At 51.3% G+C, this 25,039-nt stretch overlaps 1 protein-coding gene across 1 annotated transcript; it reads right to left on the bottom strand.

Annotated features, from left to right (window-relative positions):
* Nucleotides 1-3,051: 3,051 nt before the first annotated feature.
* Gbx2 (gastrulation brain homeobox 2) lies at nt 3,052-5,737 on the bottom strand. The gene is made up of 2 exons (XM_051154316.1): nt 5,080-5,737; nt 3,052-3,991 (listed from the first exon to the last, which is right to left on the bottom strand). The coding sequence occupies exons 1-2, from the start codon at nt 5,600-5,602 to the stop codon at nt 3,468-3,470; spliced, it is 1,047 nt and encodes a 348-aa protein (XP_051010273.1). The 5' UTR covers nt 5,603-5,737; the 3' UTR covers nt 3,052-3,467.
* Nucleotides 5,738-25,039: the final 19,302 nt, after the last annotated feature.

Raw genomic sequence — 25,039 nt, forward strand, 5'->3', positions numbered from 1 at the left:
GGTCATGAGTGCTTAGTCCCAGCCGGAAACGGCCCGACGGCCTTGCTCTCTGCCCATTTAGCTGAGGAGGCACCCAGAAGGAATTATCCTAGAGGGCTAAAGACTAGATGTCTGGGTGACAAGCCTAGTGCTAAGTTTGAAAATTTCAATGCAGGTTAAGGCTAGATAGAGAAAGCCCTCTACAGGGGGCTGGGCTACTCTGCTTGAAAGAGACTCCCTGTCTTTGAGGGGAGCTGGAGGAGCAGGCTGCTTGGGTGAAGATCTGGGTGTGGGTTTTCAAAATGACCCCTGTTTTCCAAAGGGTTAGGGATACTCAGCTTCCTGATACGGAAGGATTCTGGGAAATGAGAAACAGGGTCACAGGGTCAGGTGATGGCTCCCAGTGCCCCCCCCCCATGAATGTGGATCTGAGGTCAGCCCCCCCAGGTGTCCCACTGTACCACCAGCTGAGGGCCCAGGTCTGTGCACTCCTGGTCCTAAGTATTTGATGTGCAGATGTAAGTGGAATTTATTGTAACAACAAATATAGTGATGTCAAAACCCAACCTTGGATTAAAGCCGGCAGCCAAAGGGGAAGTGTATTAATTTCCAACAGCATCTCAGGCCAGAGCCTATTAGAACAAGCTATTCTTCAGGCCCCCCCATCAGAATTAATCATTGGGAGTTAATTTGAAGCTCAGACAAGTTGCTGTTAATTTAGTGCAGGGAGGATGGGATGGAATAAAAAGCTGAGGTGCTGGCCGAGCCTCGTGGGTCTCATTAATCAGCCAGCTGAGACGGCCTGGCTTGATTACAATTTGCAAAAAAATTCATTAGGGCCCAGGCGATTGACAATTTTTCTCTCTGCCTGTGATGTGACTCATTAGGCAGCCAAATGAGAGCCATGATGACGGCCGTGATGACAGCGGCCATCAAGGGCTGCCTGTTTATCTTCCTGCCCTCGGCCTGTCTCCAGGGCCATGGGGATCTGGGCTCTGGGGTGCCAGGGCCCCCAGGGCTTGGGGAAGAAAGGGACAGCCCCCTAAGAGGGCAAGAGGGCAGGCAGTATCTCAGGACCCTGCCTGTGCTTCTAAAGTGCTAGGCAGCTTGGGTCTCACGGTGGGGATCCCAGAAGGGGACTGCCTATTTCTGGGCAGTTTTGCTTTCTCAGGGGGTTTGTGCCGGCTAAGGTTTCCATTTTCCAAGCGGCCCACCCCTGACAGGCTTTGGGAGAGAGCTGGCAGGAGTTATTAACATCTAATGCAGTGGCAAGGCATATGGGGGGGGTACCCTGGGATCTGGGTGGGACCTCCTGCCACTGGGGCGGGAGGCTGCATCTCACCAAGTTCTAGGGCTGCCCTCTGCTTTCAGTCAGAGCCCCTCAGCGGGCATACATGCATTCCATGGAAGGACTGGTCCAGGTTGCTGTGTATATAGTAAAAAAGAGGGCTTGGAGTCCCTGAGGACCTAGAATTTTCGGCACATGTCCTGACACTGTAGCCAGAGAGATCCTGTGCCTACCGGCGAAGGGTGTGGGGAGCTCTGGATTCTACAGACTAGGTGTGTCTGTGCAGGATGCACAGTCTCTCCCTTCCTTTTGCCTGGTAGAGGACTTCCGGGAAATACAGACCTTTGCAGAACCTGCTCTTACCCTAGGAGGAAAGGCCACTCCATTCATTACATTGCCCTAAAAACTCAAGACCGAGGCATTTCCCAATACGGGAAATATTTGGGAGGAAGCCATGACCTCGGTCATGGTCCGTATTCCACCATGCGCCTGAAGTTTGGCCAAAGGCCTCTCTGTCCAGACCCCTGTGCTGCTGAGGGGTGGCCAGCGCAAATGAGATAAATTAAGTCAGTACTGACCCAGGGCGCCGCTGCGACTCCCCTTCTTGGACTGGGAAGCACAGCTTTGCTGAGGGTTCCTCCGCCCTTCCATTCGGAAAGCTGATGTGGCGGAGCCACTAGTTTCTCTTTGGGTTGTAGGTATAACAGCCAGGAGGATTTGGGCACCATGATCACTGTCACTAGCACACTCCATGCTTCCAGGACACGCAGTCTTGGGAACGTCAGGCCCTGGCGTCTCTCAGGACCCTGGGTCACTGTACCAAAGTTAGAGGAGGAATGGTCACGCCCCTCTCGCACTCTACAGGCCGCCTCTCTAAGGCGGAAAGACATCCTATTCCTAGAGTTCTGAGCACCAACCCACTAGGGTCCCTTTTCCCTTCTCCCTTTGAAGGGTTGCGGGTCCCAGCGCCCTTGGGGTGGGGCAGTGGTCAGACACGCCCCCTCAGACCCCGCCTGGAGGGGGAGGTGCAGGGCCTTGGAGCTCACAACCCACCTCCGAGCCCAGAGCGGCCGGGAAGGCCTGCCAGGCTTGCTGGGTTCCGGCTCCTGTCGGAAGATAACGCCTGCAGCCTGATTTATGGGCCTGAGGCCCTGAGCCGCAAAGAACACCGCTGCCTTTAGGATCGGAGTTTCTTGTAAGGAAACGCGTTTCATCCCTGGCTGCATTGGGTTTGGAGCCTCTGGTGTGCAAACCCATCACCACCCCAGCTTGCTCTTCCTCCTCCTCTGGCCAAAGTTTGCCAATCCCCAGGCTGTTATAGAAAAGGCCATGCAAAGAGGACCACCCTAGATTTTCCTAATATGAAAACTAGGCTTTCTTAAACCCATAGTTCTACTTTCCAATTAAAAGCCTGTTAAGGTGCTATGAGGCTTATGGCCAGTCAGCCTCCGTCCTAGTCCCAGGCCACTTAGCTGACCACATAGTGGCAGTGCCCTCGAAATGCCCAGGTGGTGGGCATTCTTCTGAGGCCCCCAAGGATTGAGCTTATGATATTCCCTTGCTTTTTTATTATTATTATTCACAAGACTGAGATTGTTTAAATGTCATAACTTATGAAAATAAGCTACATTGAAATAAATTAAACACAACGGAGACGTGCTTCCGACATGGCTCAGATAGGATATACAAGCCCAGGAAATAAAGCCAGGCAAAGGCAAATGAACAGAGCAGATTCCCAGACTCGAGGGGGGGGGGAAAGTCTGCTCTGTGCTCAACTTAAAAAAGCCAGAACAGAAACAAAAAATAAGATTAAACCCCAGTGTTTGCTCTTCTGTCTCCCGTTTACCTTTGGGAAAGAATGGAAAGGTGGTCGCTGAAGGCGACAGAGTACAGTGGTGGTTTTGTTTCATCTGGAATGTGTGAGTGGAGAGATTTGGTCCTATCCTTTCAAAATACTGCAGCTGACATCCAGTCTATATAGATATCTATATACAAAGTAGGGTCGTATAATAAATATTTAGTGTATCTTCTGGTGTGGCTGTAGCCCCCTTTAAGCCTGTCTAGTGAATATATTCTCAATCTGCTAGGGATGCCCACATCTGGGAGGCACCTTTGAGTTCTGCTTTAAACAGTGGAGTCTGCCCTGGGTTCCCTCGGGTGTTAGGGCCTCTCCACGGTGCTGTCCACCCCGGCTGGGCCCTCAAGGTCGGGCCTGTTCCAGCTGCTGGTGTTGACTTCGAATAGCGAACCTGCTGACGTGGACAGGGATGGGGACGACGATCTTGGGGTTCCGAGAGGGCTCCCCCGTCTTGGAATTGGCGTTGCCTGCCTTGACACGTTTCCACTTGGCCCGGCGATTCTGGAACCAGATTTTTACCTGCACCTCGCTGAGTTTGAGGGCGTGGGCTATCTGCGAGCGCTCGGTCAGGGAGAGGTACTTTTTGCAGTGGAATTCCTTCTCCAGCTCCAGCAGCTGTTCGCTGGTAAAGGCAGTCCGTCGCCGCCGGTTCTTGCCGGTGGACGTGGTGCTGCCTGTCCCACCACCGCTCTGCGGGGTCTCCTCCAGTGAGTGGCCGGGGTCTTCTTCCTTGTGAGCAGTCTGGCCAGGCAAATTGTCATCTGAGCTGTAGTCCACATCGCTCTCCAGAGAGAAGCTCTCCTCCTTGCCCTTCGGGTCATCTTCCACCTTTGACTCGTCTTTCCCTTGCCCTCGGACAGCCCCGACTGAAAGCAAAACCAAACGGCGTTTTATTACATTTCCAACACTGCCTTCCCTACCCCTTCCCACTTGGGCAACCTCACCACCCCCACCCCACCCCCCAGCAGATTGTCTTTCCACGACATTAACACATTGTGATTTCCTGGCCTTTGAGGAGTGGGGGGGGGGCGAGGGGAGCGTGAGAAAAGCTCAAAGGAGAGGAGGGGACAGCAGAGGCGACGGCCCTTTGCCCAGAACCATCACTCAAGGGGCTGCCATGCCTCCCGCGCACCCTTCCAGCTAACAGCTTAAGTAGCAGGATGCTGCTTGGACCTGAGGCCCACGGGAACATTCCCTTTGTTCCTCCGGAGTCCAGGGCTGTTTGAAGACCAAGGGAGAGTTCACGATCCTTCCCGCCAACGTCTTAACACTGAAATTTAGTGAGCCTCAATTTCACCGCAGAAGGAGTGGGATGGTAGAGTCGCGCACATGCCAGATCGGAGTTGCCTTGAGACAGATCTTTTATGTCACCTAAGGGGAAGTTCCCCACCCGACAGTTCCTACGAGCACGTACTCTCTCTCTCTCTCTCTCTCTCTCTCTCTCTCTCTCTCTCTCTCTCTCTCTCTCTCTCTCTCTCTCTCTCTCTCTCCATCTCTCTCTCTCTCTCTCAGATCACAGAAAGCTGGTTCTTTTGGATGAGCAGAAGACATTGAAGACATTTAAGTCTGGACTCTCTTGAGTACGTGCGCAACTGGAAACAAAACACAGCCCAAAAGGCCTCTCTTTAAGGTTGCAATACACTAAGGACCTTTGGTCCTCTCAGTGTGTGTGGAAGGTACAGTTTAGATTGGTCAAACGCGCCACCAGTTGTGTGGCCCAGAGCAGCTAACAGGAGAGCGCTAAACGCCTCCCTTCCCCAAGATCCTGCTTGTTGCCTGGCTTTAAAAACCCCATTGGGAAGCTCCGCAGGGCATCGCAGCGACTCCTCCAGCTATCCCCGAGGAGGTCGGGCGGGGGCGCGGCCTCGTCCCCCGGGTCCCGGCGGGAGCCGTGAGCTGGCCCGCCCTACTCCCGCCCGTGCCCGCGTTCCGGTTGCGCGCGCCGCCGACTCACCGAGAGACGCCTGCACCGCTTCGGCCGCAGAGAAGGCGAGCAGCGAGCCTTCCTTCGCCAAGAAGGCTTTGCCGTCCTCTGCATCGGCTTGGAGCGCCTCGGCTTTGTCGAAGTTGCCGCCTCCAGGCAGCGGCTGCGGAGCGAACTTGCGGGCGGCCGCCGCCTCTTGGTGCTGGGGCGACGCAGAGAAGCCGCCGGGCAGCGTGGCCATGAGCGTAGAGGTGAGCGCCATGCCCTGCGCCAGGCTGGAGCAGAAGCCGGTGGGCAGGCTGGGGATCTGGTGGTGAGGGTGCGCGGGAGGCAGCGCAGGCTGCAGCGCTGCTTGGGGCAGCGCGGGAGGCGGCGGCGGCGGCGGTGGCAGCACCACAGGCCGGTAGGGCATGAACATAGGGTAGCCGGTGTAGACGAAATGGCCGGGACTGGGCTGCGGCGGGCTGCCGATCAGCGAGTCTATGCTGAAGGCGGTACTACTCCCCAGCGGGCGCTGCATCATCATCAGCGACGGTGGGAACGCTGCGCTCATAGACGCGTTCGAGAGAGGCCAGGGAGAAACGAAAAGTCCCCGCGCCGCACCGCCGCCTGGAAGCCCTCCGGACGCTGGAAACACCGCCGGGAGCGCCGGGCAGGGGCCGAGGGGCACCCGGAGCGCAGACGACGACGCCCCTCAGTGCGGGACCCCCTGCATACCCGGCCTGCGCAGGTGCAGCCGCTGAGTGCGGTGAAGCCTTGCACCCCAGATGGAGAGGGCGCCGAGGACCTCGCGTTTGCTGGAGCCGCTCCCCGCCGCTAGCCCGTCGGAACGCGCGCGCGTCGCGCCAGTTCTTGGCCCAGCTACCAGCGGTGCGTGGGTCCGTCTGTCCGTCCCTCAGTCCGTCCTGTCCCACCGGTCGCCGGGGAGCGCGCGAAGCCGGCGCACTTGTTTCTGGCAGACGCCGCCAGCACCTTTAAATCGCGCTCCTCTTTCTCATTCACATTTTGCCAGCTGCCTAGCTAAGCTCGTGTCACGTGGGGACTAGATCCACCTACCATTGGCTGTTCTGGGAGAGGCGGGGCGAAATTAGGGCTCCTCCTCCTTTACCAGGGCGGGCTGCAGGCCGATTGCGGGCGCCACCGTTGGAGCGTGCAGACCTGGGAACTGGAGCCTGTGCGCCTGCACCCCGCGAAGCAAACTTGAGAGGGACCCTTGCTACCACCCAGACTCAGACCCTAGAGTCTTTGGCATCCCAGTGGAGGCCGTCTGAGAGGCGGTTTGGAGCTGGCACACGCTACCGATGGTTTTATTTCCTTTAAGGTCGCTATAGCAGAACCCGGTGTGATGCTCACCTTAACTATGGGTGCTCTGGTTGTGCTTGAGGGGCTAGACAGGGTCTCCCGGGTTGCGTTTAGGGTCTTGCCTCTGCAGGTCCGCTCCCAGATGCGCGTTGGGGCCTATCTACCTCTGCTCACTACACCGAAGCTACCCGATTGCTCGCGGCGCGTTAGTGGCGGCGGGGCGAGCAGGCTGGTGGTCCCCCCCCCCCATCCCTAGCTGGGCCCTCCATGAGCGATCCTTGCTCATTTTTCATGACATTCTTAATCATCACACCTATTTGCCCACTTTGCCAGCGTGCACCGAAATAACAGCCACGATAATTATGATAATAAAGCGAGTCCTTTCTCTGCTCCATCTTCAGGGAGGAATAGGGGGAGTTTGCGACGCCTCTGGATTGTATAACGTGAGATTATCTTGATGAAAGCTTTATGATGTTTGCTCAAATAAAAGCTGCGTTTTGTAAATAGGCGCTAATTAAGCACGTTGGCAACGGAGGGAGCTCTCACCCTGGCTCTGCGCAGCGCGAGGACTCCCGGGCACGCGGTTCCCTTTGCGGACTGCTGGATGCAGCCATGTCCCTCAAGATATTTCCCCCGTTTTCGACAATGGTAAACACTCGGGAATTTGGGAGTCAAGAGATTGGAGGGATTGAGGCGAAAGGAAAAGTAGGCATTTCTGATGCTCTTTTCTTGTCTTGAAACAAACTTTCAGGTCTTGTGGTCTCTTCAAAATGAGATCGTTTCCTGGCAAGGGCAGACCCTGCCAAGCACGCCAGAGCGCCCGGGACTTGCTCGAGTCCCCCACGGCCTCGGCTTCAAATTCCCAGGTCTAGACGTCCTTCCGGAACTCCTGACAGCACCAGGCCAAGGAGCAAAGGAGGGCATTGTTACATAGGCCGTTAAACACCAGTTCACCCCTAACAGCTGGCGCTTGGGGAGTTGGCCTATGTTGGACGTGTGTTATGTATCACAAGCACATTTAATTGGGAATAAAGATAAATCGATCTTTATGAATTTATCGACCCGATTCTTTGAAGCTCTTCTTTCTCGCTCTTCCTCTTCCTCTCGCTCCAACCCCAAGGCCCTCGAGGGACGTCTCAATCCTAGACCATCTCCTCGGGCCAAGAGTCTAGCCAGAGAACAACTGCCTACCAAGAGAGGTAAGAGGGGAGGATGCGTCCATCGCATCCTCGGCCAGGAGAAGACTTTCTGGCCGGGCTGCCAGCCCGCCCTCCTCCCCCACCAGTATCCTCCTCCCCTCCCCTCCATCACTCGGACAAAGACATCTCAAATGCTTTCCCCCACTCTGGGCCGCAGTAATAGATGGTTTCGGCAGCAGGCTGCTTGAAAGGAATTCATTAGGGCACTGTCTGTATTTCGTCCCCTCACTTCACGCCCAGACCTCGAGATGGCTTAGGCAGTGTGTGTGTGTGGGGGGGGCGGTAATTCCCTTTGGGATACACAGGAAGGAGGTGTCCCTTGGCTCTAAGCTGTAGCCCCAGTTTGCCCACAAAAGAAGATAATCAAAGCTCAAGGCTGGTTTCTTCTTGAACAGCTCCCTATTTATTATGCCATTACCTCGTTAGTCACCCCCCCACCCCCAAACACACACACAACTTCAGAATAAGGACTTCCTGGATCTACGTAGCCACAGCCCGGGACCTTCCCGCTTGCCTCTGGGATGCCTGTATAAGCAGTTACTCATTTACCTATTCCCTCTGCCTTCCATTTTGCGCGTGTACTGTAAATTTCACTGTATATCGTTGTACAGATTTCTGTCGCTTGATTAGACTCAGAGACAGGGAGAGACAGGGATTCCTTTACTTTGGTGATTTTGTACCAGAAGTTCAGCAACAAGATTGAGGTTCCTTAAATTATAGCCACACTTGAGGTAATTTGATGCCATATTATTTGTGTCCATAAATTGCCAGGAAAAGTATTGACTGCGGGGTTATAATACTAATCTTTTATTAGTGAGTTCAGATAATTTTTCATCAATACGAATTTTATTTACTAGTGTGCTTTTTCTCGAATGCTATGCAGTAATATTTTTCTCATCTATTGCTTCACTGCTTAGAAAATAATTGTTCACATCATAAAAGGATCCTTGTGTTTTGACGTGATTAACAAGCTCCATTCGGAGACACCTCAGCGATGCGCAAGGCGCCGCGAGCCTAGGGGCCGCGGACAACAAAAGCCTTTGCAGTCCTGTCTGCGTTGAAGAGATTTATGCACAGGAAGCGACAGGTACGCGCGTATCTGTCCTTCGAATTCCCACCTGCCTAGCTGGGAGCTGCCTGGAAACAGCAGAGTCCTACCAGACTGGATTTGGCCGGGCTGCGCGGGAAAACCAGCCGACTCAGATCTTAGTAACTAGGCTCGAAGAGCCCCGCCCCCTCCAATTAGGAAAGGGCTAGGCGCGCTGAAGGGGAGAGCTGGGCTCCCCAACTCCAGTTAACGTTTGCGAACTTTTTCTCTGGAAGCATCTCACACAGAAGAAGATAGCCCATCCCCGGAGGTATTTTACTGCTGCCAAGCGAGTGTCAGTATTGTATTAAGCCACTTTAAAAGTGGCTTAGACGTTCAATAAAGTTGGCTCCATGCTTGTGGGCTGTCCGGGTCAGCCTTTGCACACAGGTGTTTGAAAGCCAAGCACAAAATATGAACTGCGCAAATAAATGAATATTCATATTATCTGGAAATGGAAGGCGCCCTGCGGCTTCGAGGGGGGCAGCGAGGGAGCGCTCTAGTCTCTTTGGATGCCTGTGGAGGAACCTGCAGGCCTGGCGTAGGAGAGCCTATCCCGCCAGCGCCAGCGGTCCAGACCCAAGCTTCAGGCTGGTTTCTCTGGCAACCGTGTTATTTTTATTTAGAGGGATTTTTGAGTGGTCTGATGCTTCCGGCATTGCCGCAGTACGTGCTCCTGGCCATAGTTGGGAAATAGCTTGGGATGGATTTTATTTATGAAGGGGCGATTGGGATTCACACCCAGCTAACCTAGAATCGAGCCTCCCCAGCTCAAGACGTACTTACAAAGGGGTGCTTGTGTAAAATTCCCCATCAGACACACCAATTTGCAACTAGCAGAAAGCATTGAAGCCTCATCTTTTTAAACTATTTTATTCAGCCTCTCTCTCTCTCTCTCTCTCTCTCTCTCTTTTTTTTTTTTAAATCTGAAAGCCCAAAATAGACTCCATGTGGTTCTAAGTGAAGTCAGCCCTTGGCTGGCTTTGAAATAGCTCCTGCAATTATGTAAAAGAGCCATTCACCAACAGGACGGAATTAAAAGGGGTCTTGCCCGCTTCCCTTTCACCGCCAACCTCTCATGTTTGGCTTTTCAAAGCGCTTCCAACACGATGTCTTTCTCCAGGACAAAAGGCAGAACAAAAAAAGTCCCCAAACTTGTAAATTGAACGTCAAGGGAACTTTAAACAATTTAAAGCCCATAAATAATGATAAAGGGGACCTGGCAAAAAAGGCAAGCCCATTCAATTAATAGAGTTTCCCAAGCAAAGATCAAGTGATGTATAAAATAAAAGTCTTTGCTTTCTTTCTTCTGCTCCTTGACCATGCAGAAAGAAGGACAGGGGGTTTTCTAAAGTGTCTCGAAGAAAAAACACTTCCCGGGACAGTGTGTGCCGCGACATTCTTATGTAGAAACTTTTTTTTTTAAATCTCCTATCCTCAAAGTAGCTGAAACAAAACCACAACAATCCAGAAATGAGAAGGGGAGGGCTTTTATTTCCCGCGCCCCCCCCCCCAGCTGTAAGAAATGTGGTCTTGAGGCTGAGAATTGTGCTCGTCACACCTATGTGTGTTGCTTTACCGATAGCAGAAGGACAGAGCGGGCGAGCCACACAGGCGTGGTGCTCCAGGCTAGCCCTCCTAGGATCTGCTGACGGAGGCTTCTGGGCGATCTTGCACGCAAGATATCACTCAGCTGCGGGCGTGGAGGTTTGACGATACACCGGGCTACGGTGTGCTTTTGGAATCCACAGCTTCCCCGTGCTCCACTCCCAGCTGAATTTCCTTGATGGGGACCCAGAGTGCGAGGACAACGTGGGGCTCCAGTTCTTTTCCCTGTATTCCTAAAGGCTTGGACTGGGGATCTGTGACCACGGGGAACAGTAGCTCACAGCGTTGGACCTGGAGTCCGGGAGTCGGTGCTCCCAGGAAGCACTCAGCTCGCAAAGGGGGAGGCGAAGGTTCGTTTGCTCTGAGACTCCTAGCTAGGGAAGAGGCAGCGCTGTGCAAAGGCCTGGGGTTAAGTGGGTGTAGGCCTTCCTGAGAGCCCGCCAAGGGCAGAGGATGCTTGGGAGGGAGGCACAGACCGGCAGGGGAGCTCTTCTCACCTGGCTTTATCTTCCATCTGCTCCCTGGGCCCCACCTTTCAAAATTTCAAACGTCGCCCCCCACCCCCAGTCACCGGAGGCCAAGCTTTCATCTCTTGCACAGCAGGCATTGTTTGCACTTCACAGAGATGCTAATCCAGGGGCCTAGAGAAGGGCAGCCGGGAAGCGCAGAGGGCACCGAGGGGTGAAAGGGTGCTGAGCCTAGGCTAAGGTCCTTGGGGATCCCCTTCCTGGCAGCCCTCTTGTGGGGCTGGGATCTGCTCTGGTAGGCACACCGCCAAGCTCTTGGAGAGCATCGTCTCGGACTTGAGCTGGACACAGCTGGTGTCCACTACAGGCTAGAAATCTGCTGTGGGCTCCTGAGATTCCAGCTCTCTACAGGAGACTTAGGAGACTACCTTTTGGGCAGAGGGCCAGCCAAGGACCTAGGTATCTTTTCCAGAGCCTAAAGGCTGAGGGTCCCCTTGCCCACAAACCAGAGGATTCTAGGACACCCACTCTATGCTCCAACCCCTCAAGAACATGCCCCAAGAGTATTATTTGGAAACCTCTTCCAAGAAAGCACTGGACCCACAGTTACCACATCAGGGGCGCCCTGCCCTTGAACTGCAGTTAGTATAAGCAACAGCGATTGCTGGTACTAGGAGCTCTGTCTCTCTCTGTCCCTGAGAAATAATGCAAATCAAAGGTAGCATTCCCCTGGTTGTTGCTCCCTTGGATAAGTAACTATGACCCAGAAAGGATGTCACTAGGCAGGGAGGGACACAGTATTGTGTGTGGTCAGAATGGAAAGTGGCAGGGAAAGATGGAATGACCTCTGTTCCTCCTAACCAATGCCTTGGGTGGGGGCGGGGGGGATTTCCAGAGAGAAACACTGGCTCTAGAAAATTCCAGGTCTGGCAGGCACGACACTGACCCAAACAAGCCCAGTGACCTCAGTCTACTGAAGTCCCAAAGGACAGTTGTCATTTCAGCACACTCCTCAGAGAAGCCAGACCTGAAATCCCAGCCCTCAGGAGTCTGAGGCAGGAGAGTTGCAGAAAAGGTAAAAACCAAAACTGCGAAAGGCAACCTGAGTTTCCCAGAGGACCTGTCACCTGAGGTGTTGACCTTTTCCAAGGTTGAGAGCAAGAGGGGAGGATGTGCTAATGAGGGGAGTGGCCGTATATTAATCAGAATGGAGGAGGGGAGATACGTGTTAACCTGCATAAAGTTGAACATCCAGGAAGAACTTGGGCTGCATGAATGCTCCTTCATGCTACCTCTGAGACCTCCAGGGGCTGGTTTTTCTATGTCGGGAGGAGAACCCAGGACTGATCTTTACTGCTGCACATGCCTCTAAAGCTACCCAGAACTGGTGCCAGAAACTGTGAGAATAGAGGTTAGTTCAAGATGGCTACAGAACCTATCCACAGTTTCTGTCAGGTTCTTTTTTTTTTTTTTTAATCATGTATTTTATGTGTTTGAGTGCTCTGTCTTCATGCACACCAGAAGAGACAACCAGATCCCATTACAGATGGTTGTGAGCCACCATGTGGTTGCTGGGAATTGAACTCAGGACCTCTGGAAGTGCAGTCAAGCATTCTTAACCACTGAGCCACCTCTCCAGCCCTCCTTCCTCAGATTCTTGGGCCCTTCATAGGATCCAGTTTCCAAAGGCAGGAGAAGACTATGGTTTCTCAAGGGATTAAGCTGTACCCTCCACAGCAGTGGAGGGCTGAGGCTGGTAGAGGCAGTCACTGGCCGGAGAAGGGAGAAGGTGGAGATTAGAGCACAGGAGACTCAGCCTCCTCCTCTGAGGTCTGAAATGGCTCCGCTATACCCTCCCTTTTTGTTAGTGATGGCAGAGATGACTGGGCTGGGTGGCTTCCCTGGTTTAGAAGCAGGCTTTGAGTTTCCTCTGGTTGAACAAATACAGAGGGCTCCATCTTCCACATGCCACTGCAGGCAAGTCCATGGCCCTAAGGGATGTGGTGCCCAGTTCCCAGATTTCAGGGATAAAAGAAGCCAAAATGAGACCAGAGTCCAGATCCTACCACCCCAGAGACTGTTCAGCTGGGGACCAACTGGAAGCAGAAGGGACGAGGAGGAGGGAGCTCTCTAGTCATAGCCAGAAGGCGGCAGCCAACTTCAGAACAGATTCTCTCACACACTCGTGGATTAAGTAAGAAAATGAAAATCATTTTCCTGGGTTTGTCTGTCTGTCTGTCTGTCTCTCTCACCCACTCACATGAATATTATTTAGGTGGACTGCACCTTTACAACCTACACCTGGGTACTGAGGCCGCCACACTCAGGCAACTGGCAAATGCAGGGCGCACAGTTCCTTCCTGGGGGGTTGTGATGTCGTTTGGAGACCTCGGCAGCATAGACCCACAGGCCTGCCGGCCAGGGAGAAAAGCTCTCTGGAAGTCTCTGCTTCCGTTCTCCCTCTCCTTCTCCTGGGCAAAGGGTCAAAACTAGTCTTGGCTGGGAAATGAATGGAAGCCAGAAGCAAACCCGCTTGTCTCTGTCCACACAAACCTTCCATGCCTGGAAGACTGAGACAAGGAACATAAAGGCACAGACATTGGCTCCAGTGCTCAGAAAACAAAGGTGACTGGCTACTATGTGACCACATTTGCTGTTTGCACAATCTTGGAGGCTTTCCCCCCTTCCTCTTTGTATCCTCTGACCTTCTCTCTCTCTCTTTTTATTTTCTCTTTCAGATTTGAGCATTTTTAGAATTAGGTGTCTGTGATATTTTTATTATTATAACTGCCCCCACCTCCAGTTTCTTGCAGAGCCCCTCAGGCCACTAACAGATCACATCAGGGAATTATCAGAAACCTTAAGAGGACAGAGTCTTCAACTTCACACACACAAAGCAAGCACCAAAGAGACTTAATTCAGTATATTGTAAAACCATTTGGATGTTATATTTTCATAGAGAGTGAGCTGAACAACTTATTGTACAATTCAATACTACATTCTGTATTTTATTTATTTATATTTTATTTTATGAATATGGCCCTTTTGCCTGCAAGGATAACTGTGTCCCTACAGTGTGCCTGGTACCCTCAGTCCAGAAGAGGGTAACACATCGCATGGAACTGGAGTGACCTGCCATGTGGGTGCTGGGAATGGAAGCTGAGCCCTCTGGAAGAGCAGCCAGTGTTCTCAACAGGTAAGCAATCTCTCTTGCTCCATTGGATATTTTAATTTTAGTCATCTTGAGGTTATTTCGTATATACAAACAGGACACAAATATGTGTTGTAGAGTTTAGTGAATTAATGAGAGAGAAATGGGTAGTTACGTTTACATTTATTTATTTAGTTTGCGTATGGAAGTTAGATGCTTCGGGAATTTATTTTCTCGCTGTTGGTCCCGGGAATCGAACTCAGGTCATCTGTCTTGGCTGCAAATCTAGATAGCTGAGCACTCAGCAAGCAGTGTCTTAAGCGGTTGACGGAGAATCACCCGGGCGTGCAGAGCGCCCCCCATGGACTACATAAGTAATGGCATCTGCTCTAGAGCTGTTTGGGTTTTGTGGTTCCAGGAAGCCGAGGATCCTGGAACGCTCAAAGGCGTCTGTGTATTTATGTCTACAGTTGGACAAGAAAAAAAATAGTCTAATTAAAAAAATTAAACATCTAGGCCATGAGAAGCCTGTATCACAAGCCTCCGTGATTGCTCAAGATGTAAGAAACGCCAGATTTCGGATGCGCTGATAGAAACCACCTTGACTTCCTGTAAATTCTATGTGAGGTTCTGAGCAGGTCTAGGAAGCAGACAGATAAGAAACTTCTGCCGTCTGGGCCAGTGCATCCTGAATGGGCAGCTGACCCCACCCAACCTCTGCGGTTCCATCCGCATAATGGGCCGGAATTCCAGCTTGCTCTCTCACCAGCGCCCTGACTGCATCACTAAAGGCTGTACAGGTGTTGGGTCAAGGATTGTTGTGCGCACTGTACTGCGTCTGTCCTGCGCTTTGGCCAGGCGTCTGTTCACAGTGGCTGCTGGTGAGCATAGCTAATAAGGAGCCCAATGCCAGGCCGGGTTTTGCAGAGTGCTGGGCGCGTCTCAAGTCAGTGCGAGGACAAGGCCTTAGAACGTCTCAGGCCACCAAAAGGGCCAAGCTACAGCATGGTATTTAACCGCCCGGGAGACCTCCAGGGCGGGGGGGTGGGTGGGAGGAGGGAGAGGTCCGGAAGCTCCGCCCCTGGGCAGGCGCAGCCTCTGAGGTCTTTTCAGCCCCGGGAGCGGCCCCTGCTGTCGGCTCCTGTCGCTGAGTCTAACATTGTCCGAACGCAAGTCCCTGCCTTCCCAAAGAGATGTCTTGTCTGTCCTCTGGCATTCGTCTACGATAACAGATCTGCAAGTTCTTAAGGTGCTAAACCTCAAACATATCTCTCTTAGGGGTAGGGGATGGGCACCCCCGTGCACTTTGGACTTCTCTTGTGCTCCACACTCGGTCTTCCCAGGGCCACCACCTCAAAGCCGTCCTCTGGGTTTCGAATGCCTGGGGAGGAGGGAAGGCGGGGTGAATGAAGCGAGGGGCGGGGCCGGAGGACAGTGGAAGGACCCGTGATGAAGGTTCTCACTACCCAGCTCAGCGGTGTTGTGGCCACGTGACTCGACTGCGCCCCCTGCCTGCCGCGGTGGGAATCGTCCCCCGGGGAGTCAAGGGGAGGAGAGCTCCCGCCACGGCCTGGCAAGGTCCCTAGTGCGGGATACTTTCTGAACAGCTCAGGCTACATTCCCACCGAACATTTACCTCTGCTCTCCTCCTCGGCTTTTCTTTTCTTCTTTCTTTCTTCTTTTTTTTTTGGGGGGGGGGAAGGAGCAAACATCCCAGTTTTAATGCCGCTCAATTATCTCGTTTACACGACGTAAAATGTTTCTCTTTAACTCATTTCAATCTAGTAAATATGCTTCAGCAAGTAGCTAATTTTTCAGGGATGGCTTTGCCTCGCCATTTGCATATAAAGCGCTTTGGGGCCTAGTCTGTTTGGCGGGGGTGGGGGTGGGGGCGTCGCTTGCAGCTTGGCCTCCTCCTCCAGGTAGGGCACCTGGGTTTGGCTTCCAGAAGGTTCTGTGCCCGGCTGGGGTAGCTGGGGGAGGAGCAGCTCTTTTTCTCCCCTCCCCCAGTGAGGCCTCTGGCTCAGGCCAGAATGTTTCCCGAGGGGAGGGCGCCTCCCCCACTGGGTGCCACGAGGCGAGAGAGGGTCGGGGACACATTTATCCTCAAGTGCGTTTATTAAATCGCATCTGGAGATGGATGGACGTGGATAGCAGAGAGGAAATCATAGGGCTCAGTTGAGCAATCTTCTGGCTTTAAATTCCGAATAAAAGTCTGGAATATTCCCGGGTCAGAGGGGCACCGTCTCATTAAAACCACTCTCGTCCCGAAACTGCAATGCAGGCATTAAAGTGCAGTATTTTTCAATTAGAGCTGACGAATTCAATCAAAATTCCATAGATTAGGATGAAATGAGGCATGGGTCATTTACAGGGGAATTTAATTGCCGAGCCATTAGACAAATAGTATATTTGCCATTCCCGCGTTATCCATCATTTTCGACATCAATACCGGGGCCGCATCTCCTCGTCCCGCGGCCGCCCGGCGTCGGCTGTAAACACTCCCTTCCCCGTATCTTCTGATTATATCTGATTTCATTTAGGGCCATGGGGGATTATAAATGTTCGCGCAATCAAGTTCATTAGGACTTCAAATCGCATTTCGGTTTAGGGTGGCTCAGCCACTGTGCTCCGAGCTCTTCCCCAACCCCAGCGCGCAACATCCTCCGCAGTCGCAAGCATCGCGTCCTTTTGTCTTCCGACGCCCGGTTCACGAGGCCTGGGCGCAACTAGGACACTCCACCTCACAGATCGGTACTACGGGAGAGTGGGCTGGACCCCCCGCACCCCAGGCCCTACAGCGGGAGCTTTGCAGACTTTGGAGACCCCCCTTCTCCACCCTCACCCCAGTGTTGCGCTGTGAAGCCCCCTCCCCTTGCTGCTAGGGGAGCTCAGGAACGCAACGCCTGGGGTGCGCGACGAGAGCGTTCCCCGAGTGTTCGCGGACCGCGAGTGCGTACAAGCTCCGCTTCTCCAGCCATAGCCCGCGCCGCGGGAAGCGGATGGATCTCCCAGGTCCCGGAGTCCCACAGATGCAGGCCTCTGGGCAACCCTAGGCACTGACACTGGGACCCCCACCCCCATCCCCGGAACAGCTAGGTTTCTTTCATTCCAAGGGCTCGGGTGGAGGCAATATCCAGCGGAGCAGTTCTCTGTTCCTGTTAGCAAACCCGGGAGACAAAGGGGGAGGCTCTTCAGTGACAAGACATCCCTTCCAGCGCAGTTGAAAAATAATAGCTTAATATTAACGGCTTCTCATAAAAATATACTTTCACAGAGATACAGTTACAAGAAGAAAACCCTCATTTTGTCCTTGTGTTTTGTGCGCATCGCTGTTAGCTGCCTCAGTAATTTAATTGGAATAGAACGTGAGAAATGTGTCATTTTTGAGGAACTTATGCATCACTTCCTAGAAATCTCATTGTGTTAACTAGAAGCCTACTGCGTTCTGTTTAGAAGCCGTAATCACATTTTTATGTGTCTGTATTACTCGTTAATGTGACCTCCTGTCTTTAGCAGATTAAAACAAATGCGCTCTTCATAACAACTACATCAAACTCCGGCTTACACCAGATACACGGAAACCCTGTTTTCCAGGCTCACCAACTTTTCTTTAGAGCAGGGGAGAGGAAATCTGAAGGGGGGGGGGAGCGCCTACCAAATGAATAATTACACACCAAATTAAAAGCCTGCATTAAATGCGCTCAACAGCAATACTGCGTTCTCAATTCTGTTTACTGCTTACAAATTGCATTACAAAGGAATCTACTCTTTTTATTGGAGTGATTAAGAAAAGAGTCTTAGGACTGCACAAACACGATTCTGGACGATTAGATGGAAGCTGCAAACCCAGCCACTTACACTGCAATGGTGAATGTATAATTTTGTTAAAGTACACGGTTAACACACAAATGAGCATCGGGCTGTCATTATGGCACGATAAAAAAAAGTCAACTGAAAATCATATTTATTTATAAACACCTTGCCTATACAGCGTGCATATTTAATACAAAGAAAGTAAGCAATTCCACAATCAATATTTTGATTATTAATTTTATTACACCTCGCAATTCTACACTGTATTTTATGGATCTATCGTTTCCTGGCCTCCGCGCCCCCCCCCCGCCCCCCCCCTCTCTTCTCTTTAGCAGGTGGGCTAAAACCCTTGGTGTTTTCTTCCGGTCGCCACTGTGGGCGGAGCAGGCCAGAGGGCTAGGGTGAGAGAGTTTGCTAATGGCGCCACCTGCAGGAGTCGACGAGAAGGACGAGCCCCATCTCTGTAATCTTCCGTAGGACTCTGGGCTTATTTCAAGGTTTATCGTAGCAATTTAACTAAATCGAATGCTTACCTTATCATTGAAAGAGCAGAACACTCAAGATAAATTCCAGAGTTTTCAGAAAATTGTGACGCTGGCAAACGGTGTTTAAGTCCTGGCAATAAGTGGAGTGTGGACTAGAATTTGGATTTTAAGGCTACACAAAGATTTTCATAAAGGAACAATTTATCTCTTAAAAAAGATTTACTTTATTTTTTAATTAAACGTAAGTATGGGTGTCATGAGTACAGATGTCTCTGGAGGTCCAGAAGAGAGCTAGGGTCCCTTGGAGTTACAGGCAGTTGTGAACACCAGACATGGGTGGGTGGGGGGCGGGGGTCCTTGGCAAGAGCATTAAGTGCTTAACCACTGACTCATCTCTCTGGCCCGTAGTTATCTTTGAAACAATAGGACGGAAGAGGCAAAATTCCTAGCCTAACAGGTGGTCTTCAGACCGACTTTTAAAAGCCAAAGAACACTTAGCATCCCAGCTTCTAAGGCCTGAAGAACTTGTTAGGTACCTTTAAGGAACGGACCGGGAAGGCTAGGTGGCTGGAGCCAGCTGGATGCTTATCCAAGCCTGTATTTCAGGAATGGTGACTCCTGTAGTGGGTAGGTGCTCTCTTCAAGCCTCAACAGCCTGCCCCCCCAACCCCCACCCCAGCATGCGCCCGAGGATTATTGAGACTGGGAGTTTGATTATACACAGTGAGATTAGCAGGCCCCCTTAGAGCTAGAGAGGCCGCACTTTCCATTTTTCTGCAGATCATGTGGGATCCAGGATTATTATCTGTCTTCAAATTAAACTAACACACACATTCTACCAGGGAAAGCTAATGCTGTACCCAGAATTCCAAAGGAGCATGTCTCATAGTGCCTGCCTATGTACTAATTGTCCCTGGTCTCTGGACTGCGTCCAGGTCCAGCTGTGACCATTTCCCTCTGTCCTGGGGATGACTACACCTGCAGAGGCCCACCTCCTCCGAGCCTTGCCTGTGTGGTTGTGAATTCAACATGCTCAGATAACATGCAGGAACCGGACATACGTGAGAAAAATAGGAGAAAGATTTGCCTTTTCCCTTGTTTTTATACAAATAGCAGGCAAAGGGATCACTCTTTCTTTTCCATGTGAATTTGAAGCCAAGCAAATATTCCATTAAAAACTCAGGGTTAAGGAGCTAGATAGAGTGGCAGAGGGCTCAGTGGGGGAAGGGCACGTACTGTTCTTGCACAAGATCTAAGTTCAATTTCCAGCCCCACCCCACACAAGGCAGCTCCCAAGTTCACCTCCAGCTCCAGGGGATGTGCCACCACTGGCTTTCATGGGCACTGGCACAAGCACACGCATGCATAAAATGGAAAAAATAAAATAAATCATTTGAGATAAAATAAAAAGTAAATGTTAAGCATATAGAATGGACCTTGTGCTCTATACGCCAGGGAATTTGCCTTGAACGTGAACGGGAACAAAAGGGATAAAAAGGAACAAGTTAGCCGGGCATGGTGGCGCACGCCTTTAATCCCAGCACTCGGGAGGCAGAGGCAGGCGGATCGCTGTGAATTCGAGGCCAGCCTGGTCTACAAAGTGAGTCCAGGATGGCCAAGGCTACACAGAGAAACTCTGTCTTGAAAAACAAAAAAAAAAAAAAAAAAAAGAACAAGTTAATAAGGAAGAAAAAAAAAGCACTCAAGGTGTGTCTTGTTTGTTGGAGATGAAATAAACTGAACTGGTCTAGCCTCCCAGAAGTAGATGTTGGGGAGTTTATCACAACCGATTGACTGCCCCCTTCCTTGCTTCCCTACTCTTCCTGTGTTAGGTTTTAGCATCTGTCTCCTCTTCCTCTTGGCTCTCTTTCCTTTTTTGTAATAGCCATCAAAAAAAAAAAAAAAAAAAAAAATCATGTCAGTTTGATTTTGCTTAAAACAAAGTGAATTCCTCTGGGAGGCCACGAATGACTTCCATTTTACGTGGTGATTGAGGTAGTGCCAGACAGCCACGGCAGCTGTCATGGACTCCTACACTTACAGCATTTACTGAGAACATGGTAAACTTGTGTGCTGTGACACCCTTGGAGAACCCAGGTGGTTCACAGCTTATTTCCTCACCATCCTCTTGCAGCTGTGATGTCATGCTCTTGAAAGGCCAAGGGAACAGAGTGAAAAACTCCCCTCTGTCTGGAGAGTCAGTTTATAGACGTCAATGCTACATCTCGTCCATGCCAACTGGGATGGTTTGGCTGTAGCTCATTGATGCCATGTAGTTAAGTCACTGCCCATCAAGAATGTCGAAGCCCCCCACATAGCTGGAGGGACTTGGGTATCAGGGAGCTCTTCCTCTTCAAGCTCCTTTGCCCTGCCTGAGTGGCTCCAGAAAATCTAGGACACTGGTTCTCTCTTTTTGGGGGGGGGGGTTTATAGACAGGGTTTCTCTGTGTAGCTTTGACTATTCTAGACTTGCTTTGTAGACCAGGCTGGCCTTGAACTCACAGAGATCCACCTGCATCTGGGATTAAGGCATGCGCCACCACCACCACCACCACCACCACCACCGCCCTGGCTGACACTGGTTCTCAATCTCCCTAATTCTGGGAACCCTTTAATAATAGTTCCTCATGTTGCAGTGACTCCCCCTCCCCCATCACAAAATTATTTTGTTGCTACCTCACAAGTGTAATTTTGCTACTGTTAAGAATCATAGTGTAAATATCTGTTGTTTGCCTCCCCTACCCCCCCTCCCTACCCCCCTACCATAAAGGGGTCATGACCCACAGGTTGAGAACTGACCTAGGACAAGTTTCCCTGGCTTTTTTTTGGTTATAAGGTGGACCGAAGCAGGGCAAACACCGAGTCCGCCTGGCCGGTGGCACATCCGAGCCCAGACCCAAAGCTCCAGCAAACTTTGATTAAGCTCAGTTAGATAAGTGAACAAATGTCAGAAGGAAAATAAAACTGCTTCTCTCTGCTTCCTGGGTATGGATGAGATGTGTGCGACACCCCATCCCCCCACCCACTCCCGCTCATGGCAGAATGTAGCCACTCCAACTGTAAATCCAATAAACCCTTTCTTCCTTAAATTGTTTCTTGCCAGGTATTTGATCACAGCAACAAGAATTTTTTTGGTGGTGGTGGGGGTATCATGATAATTTTGAGGTATACCTGAAGCATTTTCTCCTTCGGGTGGGAGGGATGGAGAAGGTGGCTGAGGATGCAGCCATGGAGGGCAAGCACGCACTCTCGCTTTCAGAGTCCGATGAGGCCTGGCTCTTGCCTTTCCTTGCTTCCTCATATGCTTTGTAGGAATAGAAAGAAGCATCTGTTGAGTTCTTTATCTGGGCTGAGTTCTGGGCCTCAGTCCAACAGTGAAGTGTCACATATTGGTGGAGAAAGCCAACTGCTCAGAACACACCAGCCACAAAGATTCTAAGCCCTGCTGGAGGTCTGCCATCGGCCACCCATCTCGCCATCCCTAACCTAGTGAGGGAGGTGCGAGCAAATTGCAGTTATTTTTTAAACTAACCGTTCTTGTTGCTTCGTGTTGGTGCCTGGCTCCGAGTGCACCCATCACTAGGCTGACTCCACCGGCTGCTTAACACTATCCAGTGTACTGTGCTCCCTTCCAGGACACAGCAACCTTCCCAGGCCCCCTCAGGACTGCAAATCTTCACCTGCTCTCTGCTTCCTCATGTCTGCTCAATGGAGTTCAGATTCCCAGAACTACCTGCTTCTGCTGCCAATGTATGGGATCCATACTTTGGAGAGGATGATGATTTGCTCTCATCCCATTGTGCCTAACACTTTTCCTAACCTCCTGCCTTTGGTCCAGATTTCCTTTTTGTACACAAATGGAGGTTTTAGAAGTCTAGGTGTGAGGGCTGGGGGAGAGTCTTCTGCCTTGGATGCTTCTTGAAACAGTGTTTGTTTATCCTTTTGTTGGACAGGTAACCATCTTAGCATTCTCTGAAGGAGGCACTGTGGTGACATATTTGACAGCCCACCCAGGCCCCTCCCGGCTGTCTCCTTTGTGATGGCTGTCCTCAACAGGTGGATTCTACTCGGTCTCTGGTCTGGCTTTTACTGTGGGGTTTCCTGAGACATCCCCTATTGCAGGTGTCTGCTGGAGTCTGAGCTGCCTTCACCCGCGGTAGCAATAGGGGTGTGTTGTGTGCCCACCCACTCTGAGATTCACCTGAAGGCATCTTGCTCTGGCTGGAATTAGAAAGAAGAGAGGCCATTTTACTTAGCTCTAGAAGGATGGTCACAGAGAGTTCTTGCTTTAAACAAAGAAAAGCAAGACAAGGGAGCCATTGCCCCCAAGGAGACAGTTCAGTCTTCATTACTCTAAGAAGGAGACTCTCACCATGTCACCAGGGCCATTCAGGAGGCGTAGTGAAAGTTTTGTGTTCTCTGTAAACCCAGGTGTGCTATGTAAATATGCTTTTGTTTGAATCCCAAGTATAGGATTTTAGTTTGGGCTTCAGTTTGTCCACAGCTGATAACTGCCTCCTGCAGGGCGTGGTCTTTGCCAGCTGGTAAGGGCCTGCCTCTTGCTGCAAGGAGGGGTCGTGGTCTAGGGCTCTGAGGAAGATAAATAGGAGAGCTGAGAGAGAGAGAGAGAGAGAGAGAGAGAGAGAGAGAGAGAGAGAGAGAGAGAGAGAGAGAGAGAGAGAGTGAGAGTGTACCAGTTTGGAGAGACCTGTGACAGAGGGTGTGGAGGCTTAGTGAAAGAGAGAAATGTTTCTTTTTCTTTTCTTTTCTTTTTTTTTTTTGACAGAAATGTTTCAATGCAGCAGCTAGGAGGAGACTGTTTGCTGTGTTTGCTGTTGACAGAGATTGGTATTGCCCAGAAAAAACCCAATTGACCCTAAACAGCTGGGAGAAGCAAAGGGGTCTGTGTCCCCTCTCTAACCTTCCTTCTCTCTTACCCAGGGTTAGGTGGGAGATCGAGGCTTAAATACCCCAAATAAAATAGTTTAAAAACAAGCGTCAACAGGGAAGCGTCAACTGGGAAGAGTTAGGCTTGGTCAGGATGCAGGATGGGTGCGGGGTGGTGATCAAGGAAGGACAGACAGACCTTGGGTGTAGTTATTTGCCATAGCTGCTCTGCCTCCTGGGCAGAACATTTCGTTCTAGCTGTCTGCCTGCTGGTCACGGAGACGTGAGGGCAGAGCTGTGGTCCTAAGTGAGAGTCTAAGAAAGGAGGTGGCCTTGTGTGGGCTCGGGAGCAACTAGTTTGCACAGGGTAAGCGTGGTCAGGGACTGGCTAGCCTGTGGGAAAGACTAAGCTTTGTCACAGGTGGAAGCAGTCTTGGTGGGCTTTACCCTCGGGGCATCCCATGGATACCTTGTGACAGACTGAGTAGAGCCATCCTGGGCCTGGAATTCTGGAAGCAGACCTGGGAACCCCAATTGGGCTATTGTTTTTCTAATTGACCCTCAATGGGAGAAGGAGACAGCCCTTCCCATGTGACTCAGACAGGTGGGGAGGAGAGAACAACAGGTTCAGCCCTGGCTTGAGTGCGTGTGGAACAGCGAACAGGTCGGACCACCGTGAGGGCCAGAGACACCTAAGGACCCGTCCCATGGAACAGATACCGGAAGGTTCACTCTTTTGTCCCTTTGACCTTTTTTCCTTCTTGTGTAAGCTAGTTGGGTTATATAATAAAGTTTAATTGTTAAAAAACAGAGCCAACACTAGCCATTGGAGGCACTGCCCCTTGGGGTTAGAGGAACAAAGGGTATAAGAGTTAAGTGAGTGCGGGCCTTGATGTGTGGCCGTCTCTTGCTGTGTGGCACTCTGGCTGAGCTCAGGCACCGCTCAGTTCATGTACTTTTCCTGGCCTCCCGCTCCTGGTGTCATTTAGCAGAGAAAGATCAGCAAGGATTGAAAGAGTTTCAGGCAGAAGACTCCTAGATGATCAGAGCCTGGCTTACCATCCTCTGGTGTCCTGAGAGTGCTGAGCTCTCGTGTGTTTGCAAGCACAATGGACCGTGTGTAAGTTCACCTGGCTCTGGAGCAGGTGTCCTCCTAGCGGGGTTCTGCTATGTTTGGGGCACAGTTGCCCTCCAGGTGGCTTGGCTCCCAGAGGGGTGGGCAGCCTTTCCTACAAGCCCAAGAGTCTATAGCCCAGGAAAGAAGTGTCCATGTTGCTGACGCACGGGGGCTAGAGATACACTTTGGAGACTGCTCTTGTGTGTATGTATGTATGTATGTATGTATGTATGTATGTATGTATGTATGTTTCAAGACAGAGTTTCTCTGTGGAGCCTTGGCTGTCCTGGACTCACTTTATAGACCAGGCTGGCCTCAAACTCATAGAGGTCCACCTGCCTCTGCCTCCCCAAGTGCTGGGATTACAGACCACTGTGCCCCATTTTGGGGACCACTCTTATCTCTTGGTATGACTTTGGTTTAGGATGCTTTCTGACAGCAAATACTGGGCCGCTGACTGAGTGTTCCTTATAAACAATCAAGACACAGAGAGGATTTTCTAAAAAAAAAATTTTTTTTACATTTATTTACTTCATCTTATGAATGTTTTGCCTGCATGCATATATGTACATTCAGTGCCCATGGAGGTCAGAAGAGGGCCCTGGAGCCCCTGGAACTCGAGGTCTGAATGAGTGTGCACAACCAGGTTAAGCGCTGGGAACTGAGCCCAGGTCTTCTGCAAGAGCAGCCAGGGCTCTTCACTGCTGAGTCCTCTCTCCAGCCCCAGTAACAGACAAGGCTTTTATTACCAATTCCATTTCAAGGTGTACTGTAGGCTTGTGGGTCTGTGCCTCCCTTGGTCACTTGGGAGATGGATGGGGCTGGATGTGCACCCTCTCCTCCCTCCCCCTAACCCCCCATTACCCCCCCC

The sequence above is a fragment of the Acomys russatus genome, chromosome 12 (assembly GCF_903995435.1).
Source record: "Acomys russatus chromosome 12, mAcoRus1.1, whole genome shotgun sequence".
Lineage (NCBI taxonomy): Eukaryota > Metazoa > Chordata > Mammalia > Rodentia > Muridae > Acomys > Acomys russatus.

Excerpts from the sequence above, each read along its gene's own strand:
- Gbx2 (XM_051154316.1), bottom strand. The coding sequence starts at position 5,602 with ATGAGCGCAGCGTTCCCACCGTCGCTGATGATGATGCAGCGCCCGCTG. Across the intron at positions 3,992-5,079 it reads AGCGGTGCAGGCGTCTCTCG|TCGGGGCTGTCCGAGGGCAA; the intron begins GTGAGTCGGCGG and ends TTTTGCTTTCAG.